This window comes from Oncorhynchus mykiss, chromosome 24 (genome assembly GCF_013265735.2).
Source record: "Oncorhynchus mykiss isolate Arlee chromosome 24, USDA_OmykA_1.1, whole genome shotgun sequence".
Classification (NCBI taxonomy): Eukaryota; Metazoa; Chordata; class Actinopteri; order Salmoniformes; family Salmonidae; genus Oncorhynchus; species Oncorhynchus mykiss.
In genome coordinates this window covers 2,158,009-2,171,803 of record NC_048588.1, presented here as the reverse complement: position 1 = coordinate 2,171,803, position 13,795 = coordinate 2,158,009, and the positions used below count along the sequence as shown (strand labels likewise).

Genomic DNA, 13,795 nt, shown 5'->3' with positions numbered 1-13,795 from the left:
TTCTAAAGCACAGTCAACTTAGTGTATATGTCACGTTCTGACCTTTACTTCCTTTGTTTTGTATTTATTTAGTATGGTCAGGGCGTGAGTTGGGGTGGGCAGTCTATGTTTGTTTTTCTATGATTTGGGGATTTGTATGTTTCGGCCTAGTATGGTTCTCAATCAGAGGCAGGTGTCATTAGTTGTCTCTGATTGAGAATCATACTTAGGTAGCCTGGGTTGCACTGTTTGTTTGTGGGTGATTGTCTAGGTTGATTGCTTGTGTCAGCACAGTTCTCATTAGCTTCACGGTCGTTATTTCGTTTATTGTTTTTGTATAGTGTGTTTCAGTGTTCAGTGTTTTCTTTATTAAAATTCAAGATGAACACATACCACGCCGCATTTTGGTCCTCCGATCCTTCTCGCCTCTCCTCTTCAAATGAAGAGGAGGACGTCCGTGACAGTATGTAAACTTCTGACCCACTGGAATTGTGATACAGTGAATTATAAGTGAAATAATCTGTCTGTAAACAATTGTTGGAAAAATTACTTGTGTCATGCACAAAGTAGATGTCCTAACCGACTTGCCAAAACTATAGTTTGTTAACAAGAAATTTGTGGAGTGGTTGAAACACTTCGGTTGGAGTCGTTAACTCGTTTATGTAAACTTCCGACTTCAACTGTATATACAGTACCAGTAAAAAGTTTGGACACACCTACTCATTCCCCGGTTTTTCTTTATTTTTACTATTTTCTACATTGTAGAATAATAGTGAAGACATCAAAACTATGAAAAGCAGCCAACAAGTGCTCAGCATAGGTGGGAACTCCTTCAAGACAGTTGGAAAAGCATTACAGGTGAAGCTGGTTGAGAGAATGCCAAGTGTGCAAAACTCACCAAGGCAAAGGGTGGCTGCTTTGAAGAATAATCAAATATATTTTGATTTGTTTAACACTTTTATGGTTACTTTATGATTCCATATGTGTTATTTCATAGTTCTGATGTCTTCACTACTATTCTACATTGTAGTACATTGTCAAAATTAAGAAAAACCCTTGAATGAGTAGGTGTGTCCAAACTTTGGACTGGTACTGTATATCAGACTGCTCAAACATACATTGCTCATTGTGCTATTTTCAGTACAATATTACTTTTTAATTAGGAGTAAATGTTAACTATGTTTCAAAGCATTATGACAATTGTAGTCTGATTGTTACTGAGTCAAAAAAACATCGGAAGTGTGGATTATGGTTCAAGTTCAAATTTGAATGACTGCATTCCAGGATGGTACTTTTTGAATACCTTGGTTAATCTTAATGAATTCAAAACAATTGACATCCAAATGAGACCCACTGTATCTGTCAAGATCTCTGGATTTGCTACTACACATATCAATTTGAATACGTTCCAACTTCCCAGACAGCTCATTGCAGGTGGAGGTGACAGTCAGGGATGTGATGGTGAGAGAGACAGAGACAGAGACAGACAGATAGAGAGAGACAGACAGAGCTAGAGAGAGATGATATATAGAAAGATATAAAACAGAGGATGTGAGGAGTGACTATCTCTCATCCTCTGGAGCGGCTGATCACAAAATTGTCCTATCACCATCTAAGCTAGTGACAAATGACAAATGTCTATTCCCCCAGCTGATGCACAAATTGGGCTGCGGCACTATCTGGGACATTGGATTTAATTTCTTACAGTGCCCCACAGCCATTCTGCCTGCCATCACGGGCACCAGCACTGACACCTACGTTACACATCAGGGTTGTGTTCATTAGGAACCAACTGGAAGAAAACGGACTGAAATGGGGAAGGACTAACCTGGACGTGTTCAATTAAATTATCATATATTTTTTTACATGTAACCTTTATTTAACTAGGCAAGTCAGTTAAGAACAAGTTCTTATTTACAAGGACAGCCTACACCAGCCAAACCCAAACGATGCTGGGCCAATTGTGCGCCGCCCTGTGGGACTCCCAATCATGGCCGGTTGTGATACACTACAGAACCAGGGTGTCTGTAGTGACGCCTCTATCATTGAGATGCAGTGCCACTCGGAAGCACCATTTTCCAATAAGACACGCTCATTTTAATTTTCCGTTCCGTTGTTTTGGGCCAGCCACCATATATTTTAAAAGCACATTTAAAAAAAAAGGTACTTAAGCACTGTGGTAATGTCAAAACATAGTGCTCAAGAGAGTGGGGAATGCTTTTTCATGCAGCATGGTAGGCATTGCTAAGGGGGGCATCTCCCCCTCACCCATTCACCCCACCGCCAACATGAAAGGAATGGGTAATTACTCACGCTACCTGTCAAAGATTGACCTTCCAATACACTCCTCTATGTGGGAGCAGAATAAAGTGATCTGACTCCCTTCACTGATTACTTGGAAGTATAGCGAACAGTATTCTTTCCATGTTGAAAATAGGCATAATCAAAAGCTGCCATTTGTTGAGAAGGATCAGCCGAGCAGTGCTTGTGTGTGTAATTTCGAGGGAATATTGCTACGTTGGGGACGATGCGTGGACAGGTGATGATTAACTGAATGTTGAAAGAGCATTACATAAATAACGAGTGGTCTCTTCTTCCTGTGGGGATGGTGCTGTATGATGCTTTGTTGAGTGATCGCTTTCTCTCTTTAGGAAATTGAGGGTGTGGATCATCATCCTCCACAATGATATCCCCCCTCTCTTGCCCCCCAGCACCCAGTGGCACATAAATACATGGGGATCCGAGCAACTGGGTGAGAGGAAGAGGAAAACATGGGCTCCAGGATCCCATTAATGAGTCATCAATCAGGCCGATATGAATCATCTCTACAGGACCATTAGTGTAAAGTGTTACCAACATCATCAATTTCCATTAGCGAGTAGCAGCGACAGGCCCATCTCCTTACCAGCGAGGTGAAGATGTAGGTGTAGTAGACGGACAGCATGCCCAGCTCCGATGCCTGGAAGAAAGACAGAGAGAGACGGGGGGAGAGAGAGAAAGGGATAAGGAGAAAAATATATATATATTGAGAAGCTGATATACACCTAGTGTACAAAACATTAGGAACAGAGGAACTCTGGAGCTCTGTCAGAGCGACCATTGGATTCTTGGTCACCTCCCTAACCACGGCCCTTCTCCCCCGATTGCTCAGGTTGGCTGGGCGGCCAGCTCTAGGAAGAGACTAGGTGGTTCCAAACGTTTTCCATTTAAGAAAAATGGAGGCCACTGCGTTCTTGGGGACCTTCAATGCTACAGATATTTTTTTATACCCTCCCCCAGATCTGTGCCTCGACACAATCCTGTCACGGAGCTCTATGGACAATTCCTTTGACCTCATGGCTTGGTTTTTGCTCTGACATGCACTGGGAAAGACTAACGGAGCAAAGTACAGAGAGATCGTTGATGAAAACCTGCTCCAGAGCGCTCAGGACCTCAGACTGGGGTGAAGGTTCACCTTCCAACAGGAAAACAACCCTAAGCACACAGCCAAGACAACAAAAGAGTGGCTTCAGGACAAGTCTCTGAATGTCCTTGAGACTCAAGGCCGTAATCACTGCCAATGGAGCGTCAACAAAGTACTGAGTAAAGGGTCTGAATACTGGATAATGTAAATGTGATATTTCAGTTTTTTATATAATAAATGTGCAAACTTTTATAAAAACCTGTTTTGCTTTTTCAATATTGGGTATTGTATGTAGATTGATAAGTGGAAAAACAAATGAATCCATTTTAGAATAAGGCTGTAACATAACAAAATGGGGGAAAGCCAAGGGGTCTGAATACTTTCTGAATGCACTGTATACAGAGAGGTGTGTGCCTTTCCAAATCATGTCCAATCAATTGAATCAAGGTGTAGAAACATCTCAAGGGTGATCAATGGAAACAGGATGCACATTGAGCTCAATTTCGAGTCTCATAGCAAAGGATCTGAATTCTTATGTAAATAAGGTAATTTCTGTTTTTTATTTTAATTCATTTGCAAAAATGACTAAAAGCCTGTTTTCACTTTGACCTTATGGGGTATTGTGTGTAGATTGATGAAGGAAAAAAAATATTTAATCAATTTTAGAAAAAGGCTGTAACGTAACAAAATGTGGAAAAAGGGAAGGGGTCTGAATACTCTCCGAACACATTGTATGGGAGAGAGAAAGAAGGGGTTGGGGAGAGAGAGAAAAGTGAGAAAGGTCAGACATTCTCTGCAGTCTCCTGCTCGATTACACAGCGGAAGATCAAATCCACCCACATCTTGATAAGACATGACATATTCTTATCTAATGACGGGCTCTCTTAGTAATACGATATTTTAGTATGCTGCTCAATACATTAGGATTTGATTTAATCAAGCCTCAGCAGCAAGCACTGGTTGTGAAGGTGAACTTTCTACAGTTTCTTTTAGCATGTGTCTTTTGGTATACTGTGGACCCAAAGCTTTAAAATCATTTCATTTTATTTTATTTTTTTACAATCAGCCTATTCTGACTTACATCTGAGATATCCAGTACCAGTCAAAAGTTTGGACACACCTACACATTCAAGGGTTTTTCTTTATTTTCACTATTTTCTACATTGTAGAATAACAGTGAAGACATCCAAACTGAAATAACACATATGGAATCATGTAGCAACAAAAAAAGTGTTAAACAAATCGAAATATTTTAGATTGTAGGTTCCTCAAAGTAGCCACCTTGATGACAGCTTTGCACACTCTTGGCATTCTTTCAACCAGCTTCACCTGGAATTTCCAACCAATCTTGAAGGAGTTCCCACATATGCTGAGCACTTGTTGGCTGCTTTTCTTTCACTCTGCGGTCCAAATCATCCCAAACCATCTCAATTGGGTCGAGGTCGGGTGATTGTGGAGGCCAGGTCATCTGATGCAGCACTCCATCTCTCTCCTCCTTGGTCAAATAGCCCTGACACAGCCTGGAGGTGTGTTGGGTCATTGTCCTGTTGAAAAACAAATGATAGTCTTCAAAAATCTCAAATTTGGACTCATCAGACCAAAGGACAGATATCCACCGGTCTAATGTCCATTGCTCGTGTTTCTTGGCCCAATGAAGTCTCGTCTTCTTATTGGTTTCCTTTAGTAGTGGTGTCTTGCAGCAATTCGACCATGAAGGCCCGATTCACGTCTCCTCTGAACAGTTGATGTTGAGATGTGTCTGTTAATGTGTGAAGCATTTATTTGGGATGCAATCTGAGGTGCAGTTAACTCTAATGAACTTATCCTCTGCAGCAGAGGTAACTCTGGGTCTTCCTTTCCTGTGGCGGTCCTCATGAGAGCCAGTTTCATCATAGCGCTTGATGGTTTTTTCAAAATTCTTGACATTTTCCGCACTGTCCATGTCTTAAAGTAATGATTGACTGTCATTTCTCTTTGCTTATTTGAGCTGTTCTTGCCATAATATGGACAGCCCTATTTGTTAAAAGACTATCTGTATACCACCGCTACCTTGTCACAACACAGCTGATTGAAAGAAGTTCCACAAATTAACTTTTGACAAGGCACACGTGTTAATTGAAATGTATTCCAGGTGTCTTCCTCATGAAGCTAGTTGAGAGAATGCCAAGAGTGTGCAAAGCAGTCATCAAGGCTAGAGTGTTTACTTTGAAGAATCTCAAATATAAAATATATTTTGATTAGTGTAACACTTACTACATGATTCCATATGTGTTATTTCATAGTTTTGATGTCTTCACTATTATTTTAAAATGTAGAAAATAGTAAAAAATTAAGAAAAACCCTTGAATGAGTAGGTGTGTCCAAACTTTTGACTGGTACTGTATTTCATAGATTACAGTATATCAATGGAAAACTGTTCAACAAGGCTTGTTGACTCCTGGATCTTATTCAATGGAAGTTACAGTAGGTCTTTGTTCAACCATCCACACACATTTCCCCTAAGAGATTCTCAGCCAGTTCACCCGTGATACAAGTCAGTATTCGACGTCCATCCATGTCTGAGAATGGTGGATGGGCGTCTTGCATCTCTTATTCCATAGCTTGTACGTTCGAATCCAGCAATAGAAAGTTGTTTTTGATATTTTCTGTTTTAAGCCTATCCCAAACCTTAACCCTTACCTTAGTCATTCAGAGTTAATGCCTAACCTTAAGAATTTTGGAGTTAATTCCTAAACTTAACCCGAACACATCGAAAATTGACGTTTGGAACAACTTCAAAATTGTATGTTTGAGTAACATGGAAGAACACCTAATTCTGATGTGAGACCATGCACGCTTGTTGGATTCTCTACTTGTACCTCAGGGGTACAAATAGCCGCAGGCTCCAGTTCCCAAGAGCTGCAGGTTCTTCTGGCATGAAAATGTATTTATCCAAAGAGGCCTTACAGCAAAAACTAATATGATTCAAAGAGGTAGATTCCCCGAATTGGGGAAAGTCACGCATATACAAATAAATTATATGCTTAGTCATTCCTTTCCCACTTTAATAAAGCCAGCAGTTCTACAAACAAGGTCAGTTTATAATCAGTTAATCAGGAAAGATAATGCGCAAAGACCAGCTTTTGAAGATAGCAAGAACAAGGTGAGAGGGGCGTAATTTTCCCAGAATGAGATAAAGCCTTGGTCTCTAAGGAAACAGAGGCTAGATAGAGATGTTTTCAATAACAGTGACAGTCACAGCACTGTAAAATAATGATCTCCGAATAGTATGGTCTGTTCTCTGATAAAAAAAAAACATCCTTCTTTCTTACAAGAAAACAATGATATTCTATCTACAGGTCATGGGGTTATTATAGGTCAAGTAGTCAAGCGACTGGATTACGTTTTTTTGTGTCTTGATGTGTGATAAGATACAGTGTCCTGAAAAAGTATTTGCATCTGAAGGTGGCACAACCAGTTATTGAGTGTAAGGGGGCAATTACTTTTTCATTGGGTGTTGAATAACTTTGTTAATTAAATAAATGAAATAAGTATGTAGTTGTTGTGTTATTTGTTATTTCATGTTCCCTTTATGGAATATCAGGTTTTGGCTGAAGAGCTGATAACATTTAGTATCAAAATATGCAAAAGTCAAGAAAATTAGAAAGGGGCAAATTCTTTTTCACGGCACTGTGATCACTTCCATGATACTGGGTCATTACCTTTTGATTCTATGGTTATTACTATTTGAATAGCTGCTAATAAGAGGAAATCGATCACATGATACGTTACGTGCTAGTTTGTTAACATTTGTTAAACCGTTTTATACTATCAGATTGTCAAATGACATAATTTAGTGGAGAAAGACAGGTGGACACTGCACTGTAAAATACACTTTGTTCCTCATCTTGAAGTGTTGAGAATGAAGATAGCCAATAGGAAAACAGACGGCAGGGTTTACCAGCTTTTTAATCACAGTTCAAATGTCTTTAAACTTGTAGTACAGGTCAGTGACTTCACCAAGTTTACAAATATAAATGAATGAAAATAACGTGCGTTTCCTTTGGCTGGCACAGAGCCAAACTTCCTCAGCTTTCTGTTGTCCTTATAGCCCCTTTAACTGTTTCTCTGGGTTAAAAAAAAAAGTTGCACACCCATGCCGAGCACAATATCTGAGCAAATCTGACCACAGCTTTGTATAGTAGGACAACATGGGGGGCTGACATATCGAGATTACACTCAGTGATGCTGATGCCTCATCTCAAGATTACGTTTGGTGATGCTGAAGCTGAAGCCTCTGACCACAAACTCCCTGCTGCAGAACACACAGCAAATACACCAGTGTATTTAACGATTGGAGTGTTAAATGTAACACTTTCACAGAGCATATACAGTGGGGCAAAAAAAGTATTTGGTCAGCCACCAATTGTGCAAGTTCTCCCACTTAAAAAGATGAGAGAGGCCTGTAATTTTCATCATAGGTAAACTCAACTATGACAGACAAAATTATTTTAAAAAATCCAGAAAATCACATTGTAGGATTTTTTATGAATTTATTTGAAAATTATGGTGGAAAATAAGTATTTGGTCAATAACAAAGGTTTCTCAATACTTTGTTATATGCCCTTTGTTGGCAATGACAGAGATCAAACGTTTTCTGTAAGTCTTCACAAGGTTTTCACACACTGTTGCTGGTATTTTGGCCCATTCCTCCATGCAGATCTCCTCTAGAGCAGTGATGTTTTGGGGCTGTTGCTGGGCAACACGGACTTTCAACTCCCTCCAAAGATTTTCTATGGGGTTGAGATCTGGAGACTGGCTAGGCCACTCCAGGACCTTGAAATGCTTCTTACGAAGCCACTCCTTCATTGCCCGGGCGGTGTGTTTGGGATCATTGTCATGCTGAAAGACCCAGCCACATTTCATCTTCAATGCCCTTGCTGATGGAAGGAGGTTTTCACTCAATATCTCACGATACATGGCCCCATTCATTCTTTCCTTTACACGGATCAGTCGTCCTGGTCCCTTTGCAGAAAAACAGCCCCAAAGCATGATGTTTCCACCCCCATGCTTCACAGTAGGTATGGTGTTCTTTGGATGCAACTCAGCATTCTTTGTCCTACAAACACGACGAGTTGAGTTTTTACCAAAAAGTTATATTTTGGTTTCATCTGACCATATGACATTCTCCCAATCTTCTTTTGGATCATCCAAATGCTCTCTAGCAAACGTCAGATGGGCCTGGACATGTACTGGCTTAAGCAGGGGGACACGTCTGGCACTGCAGGATTTGAGTCCCTGGCGGCGTAGCATGTCACTGATGGTAGGCTTTGTTACTTTGGTCCCAGCTCTCTGCAGGTCATTCACTAGGTCCCCCCGTGTGGTTCTGGGATTTTTGCTCACCGTTCTTGTGATCATTTTGGCCCCACGGGGTGAGATCTTGCGTGGAGCCCCAGATCGAGGGAGATTATCAGTGGTCTTGTATTTCTTCCATTTCCTAATAATTGCTCCCACAGTTGATTTCTTCAAACCAAGCTGCTTACCTATTGCAGATTCAGTCTTCCCAACCTGGTGCAGGTCTACAATTTGGTTTCTGGAGTCCTTTGACAGCTCTTTGGTCTTGGCATTAGTTGAGTTTGGAGTGTGACTGTTTGAGGTTGTGGACATGTGTCTTTTATACTGATAACAAGTTCAAACAGGTGCCATTAATAAAAGTAACGAGTGGAGGACAGGGGAGCCTCTTAAAGAAGAAGTTACAGGTCTGTGAGAGCCAGAAATCTTGCTTGTTCGTAGGTGACCAAATACTTATTTTCCATCATAATTTGCAAATAGATTCATAAAAAATCCTACAATGTGAATTTCTGGATTTTTTTTCCTCATTTTGTCTGTCACAGTTGAAGTGTATCTATGATGAAAATTACAGGCCTCTCTCATATTTTTAAGTGGGAGAACCTGCACAATTGGTGGCTGACTTAATACTTTTTTGCCCCACTGTATGAGTCCCACTGATCCAGTGTTAAATTAACACTTGAGAGTATTGAAAGAAATCCCACTGTCTTCAGTGTAAGAAGTAGACCTCTGGCTGACCAGCATCCTAACGAAAGATGTAAACATCCATAAACAAAGAGGATAGAATGTCTTGCGTGAAGAGAGGGTAATTTGGGTCCCATCATTAGCGCAGACTCTTTTATACAAAGTCCTTACAGTTTACCATGTAATTAAATCTTCAGTGTAGCATAAAATGTTGGCAAACATAATTAATTTTCTCAGCCAACATCCTCTCCTCATGAGCGGGCTGCGTGCCATAAACCACAGAAAAGGAGGAGTAGAAGACAGAGGAATGATAAGAGGTATGGAGCGACCGTAGGACAGAGGCGTAGATATAGAAAGAAATCCCAGCTCCTGTGTGTTGTTACTCTCTGCCCCTGAGTTGCCATGGCGACAGGATGCCTGGCAACGGCCTTCAGTATCTCTGATTGAGGGAAAGATTAAGACTGAAGAGGAAAAGGGCAGAGAAATAAAACAGTAAGAACTGACTGGATGAATACAGAAATGTGAAAAATAAAAACGAATCAGGGAGGGAGGGAGTGTGTGAGGGAGAGAGTAATGCTTGAGAGGGATAGGCATTTTCTGGGAGGAAAAAATATGCAGAGAAATATTCATTGGGGCAGGGATTTTAGCTATGCCTGATGACTCATCCTGAATTTAATTTAGCTGCTCTATCGATCACGCCATACATCAGTCTGAACCTGTTGTCCTAGAAGTCGATTGAGCTGACATCAAAACGATGTGATTCGTGTAGGTCAGTCTGGCCCAACCCATCGGTTTCTGGGACTAATCAAAATGGTTTGAATGTGTTTGCATTTGAGAAGTAGCTTGGGAGGGAGCAAATCCAGACTTACCATGGTGAAAAAACGTTAGTGGGCGTGGCATTTGTCCAGAGTAATGCGGATGGGAAGACAGGCACATTTTTGCTTGTCTTCTTAGAGGATATTGTGAGGGATTGGCTTTCCCAGTGCCAGTCCTGCTATGGCACTGGCATGCACTAGGGTTGAATGGCAATCTGGTTACAGAGATTTACCACCCAAAACCACTCCCTTTTCCCGGGATAAATAACTGCGAGAAACCGGTAAATTATTAAGACACATGTCAGTTGAATGTATTCAGTTGTACAACTGACTGGGTATCCCTATTTCCCTTTCCCTTTATAATAAATTATTTATATCAACAGCATGACGTAAAATGGAATTGTTCAATTATATGTGAAACATCTAGGAGCTACAACGGCTCAGCCGCGAAGTAGGAGGACACAAGCTCACAGAACGGGACCGACGAGTGATGAAGCTCGTTAAAATTGTCTGTCCTCGGTCGCAACACTCACAACTGAGTTGCAAACTGTCTCTGGAAGCAACGTCAGCACAATAACTGTTCGTTGGGAGCTTCATGAAATGGGTTTCCATGGCCGAGCAACCGCACACAAGCCTAAACTTGTGCAAAACTCGCCTCCATTGGACTCTCTGGAGTGATGAATCACACTTCACCATCTGGCAGTCCGACGGACTAATCTGGGTTTGGTGGATGGCAGGAGAACACTACCCGACCCAATGCATAGTTCAAACTGTAAAGTTTGGTGGATGAGGAATAATGGTCTGGGACTGTTTTTTCATTGCTTCGGGCTAGGACCCTTAGTTCCAGTGAAGGGAAATTGTAACGCTACAGCATACATTACATTCTTCACAATTCTGTGCTTCCAACTTTGTGGCAACAGTTTGGGGAAGGCCCATTCCTGTTTCAGCATGATAATGCCACTACAAAGCGAGGTCCACACAGAAATGATTTGTCGAGATTGGTGTGGAAGATCTTGATTGGCCTGCACAGAGCCCTGACCTCAACCCCATCGAACGTCTTTGGGATGAATTGGAACACCGACTGCAAGCCAGTCCTAATCGCCCAACATCAGTGCCCGACCTCACTAATGCTCTTGTAGCTGAATGGAAGCAAGTCCCCGCAGCAATGTTCCAACATCTAGTGGAAAGCCTTCCCAGAAGAGTGGAGGCTGTTATAGCAGTAAAGGAGGGACCAACTCCATATTAATGCCCATGATTTTGGAATGAGATGTTCAACAAGCAGGTGTCCACATACTTTTGGTCCTGTAGTGTTTTTATTTTATTGATTTATTTTTATTTCATCTTTATTTAACCAGGTAGGCCAGTTGAGAACAAGTTGTCACTTACAACTGCGACCTGGCCAAGATAAAGCAAAGCAGTGCGACCTAAATAACAATACAGAGTAACACATGGAATAAACAAACGTACAGTCAATAACATAATAGAAAAAAAAGTCTATATACAGTGTGTACAAATGGTGTACAGAGGTAAGGCAATAAATAGGCCATAGTGGCGAAGTAATTACAATTTAGCAAATGAACACTGGAGTGATAGATGTGCAGATGATGATGTGCAAGTAGAAATACTGGTGTGCAAAAGAGCAAAAAAGTAAATAAAAACAATATGGGGATGAGGTAGGTAGATTGGATGGGCTATTTACAGACGGACTGTGCACAGCCGCATCGATCAGTTAGCTGCTCGGATAGCTGATTAAAAAAAAAGTTAGTGAGGGAGATATAAGTCTCCAACTTCAGCTATTTTTGCAATTTGTTCCAGTCAATGGCAGCAGAGAACTAACTGGAAGGAAAGGCGGCCAAATGAGTTGTTGGCTTTGGGGATGACCAGTGAGATATACCTGCTGGAGCGCGTGCTACAGGTGGGTGTTGTTATCGTGACCAGTGAGCTGAGATAAGGCGGAGCTTTACCTAGCAAAGACTTATAGATGACCTGGAGCCAGTGGGTCTGGCGACGAATGTGTAGCGAGGGCTAGCCGACGAGAGCATACAGGTCGCAGTGGTGGGTGGTATGGGGCTTTGGTGACAAAACGGATGGCAATGTGATAGACTGCATCCAGTTTGCTGAGTAGTGTTGGAGGCTATTTTGTAAATTACATCGCCGAAGTCGAGGATCGGTAGAATAGTCAGTTTTACGAGGGTATGTTTGGCGGCGTGAGTGAAGGAGGCTTTGTTGTTGAATAGGAAGCCGATGTGTATACAGATGTGTACATTGTATACAGATGTCCTAGCCTACCTCTTTCAGGAAATACATTCAATGCAGTATTAGCCATATATTTAGTTAATTAATGATGGGTTATGAATAATAAGCTTCTAACTAGCCTCTGTATCTTGCGCAATTCGCACGCACCTGTGCTCCGCTGGCCACTCTAGACTAGAATAGCTTGCTGGCATTTTTGGCATTTCTTATACCAGTAGACCATTTGAAGAGGCATGCAAGCTCTTGTTTTCTGAGTGCAGACAATAGAACTAACGGGTCGTTTGATAGAAGAGCGAACGCACGATGGCGGTGGTCTATAGCAGTTATTTATTCAGACCCATGACCATTCAATCTTTGTGAAGAGAAAGCCGTCTGCATCTAGTCCTATATTATTCAAGCATGTCATTAGAATGATGAAGATGGGCCTCCCGAGTGGCACAGTGGTCTAAGGCACTGCATCGCAGTGCTAGCTGTGCCACTAGAAATCCTGGTTTGAGTCCAGGCTCTGTCGCAGCCATCCATGACCGGGAGACCCATGGGGCAGCACACAATTGGCCCAGCGTCATCCGGGTTAGGGGAGGGTTTGGCCGGCAGGGATGTCCTTGTCCCATCGCACTCTAGTGACTCCTGTGGTGGGCCGGGCTCAAGCACGCTGACACAGTCATCAGGTGTACCGTGTTTCCTCCAACACATTGATGTGGCTGGCTTCCGGGTTAAGAGTGCATTGTGTCAAGAACCAGTGCGGCTTGGATGGGTTATGTTTCGGAGGACGCACGGCTCTCGACCTTCGCCTCTCCCGAGTTTATACAGGAGTTGCAGCGATGAGACAAGACTAACTACCAACTACCAAAAAAAGTTTTTTTTTTTTTTTTTTAAGAATGAGGAAGATAAGGACAACGGAACTTATTTAATTTAACTGTTGAGGAATGAATGAGGCAACAATAGAGAAAGAAAGAGGAGGTAGGCTAATAACATTAGGCAAAATATTATGAAAGGCATACAATGCATTCGGAAGGTGTTCAGACCCCTTGACTTTTTCCACATTTTGTTTTTCTCATCAATCTACACACAATTCCCCATAATGACAAATCAAAAACAGGTTTGTGTATTAAAAATAAAAAACTGAAATATCAAATGTATAAGTAGACCCTTTAGTCAGTACTTTGTTGAAGCACCTGTGGCAGCAATTACCGCCTTGAGTCTTCTTGGGTATGACGCTACAAGCTTGGCACACCTGTATTTGGGGAGTTTCTCCCATTCTTCTCCACAGATCCTCTCAAGCGCTGTCAGGTTGGATGGGGAGTGTCGCTGCGCAGCTATTTTCAAGTCTTTT

General features: G+C 41.7%; 1 protein-coding gene across 1 annotated transcript in view; it reads right to left on the bottom strand.

The window, feature by feature from the left end:
* The window catches only part of LOC110503540 (glutamate receptor ionotropic, kainate 4-like), a 425,725-nt gene that overhangs the window by 89,447 nt on the left and 322,483 nt on the right, over positions 1 to 13,795 (bottom strand). Inside the window, exon 8 of the mRNA XM_036961231.1 lies at positions 2,885 to 2,938. Within this exon, the coding sequence (XP_036817126.1) occupies positions 2,885 to 2,938 (54 nt within the window). The remainder of the gene's footprint in view (positions 1 to 2,884; positions 2,939 to 13,795) is intronic.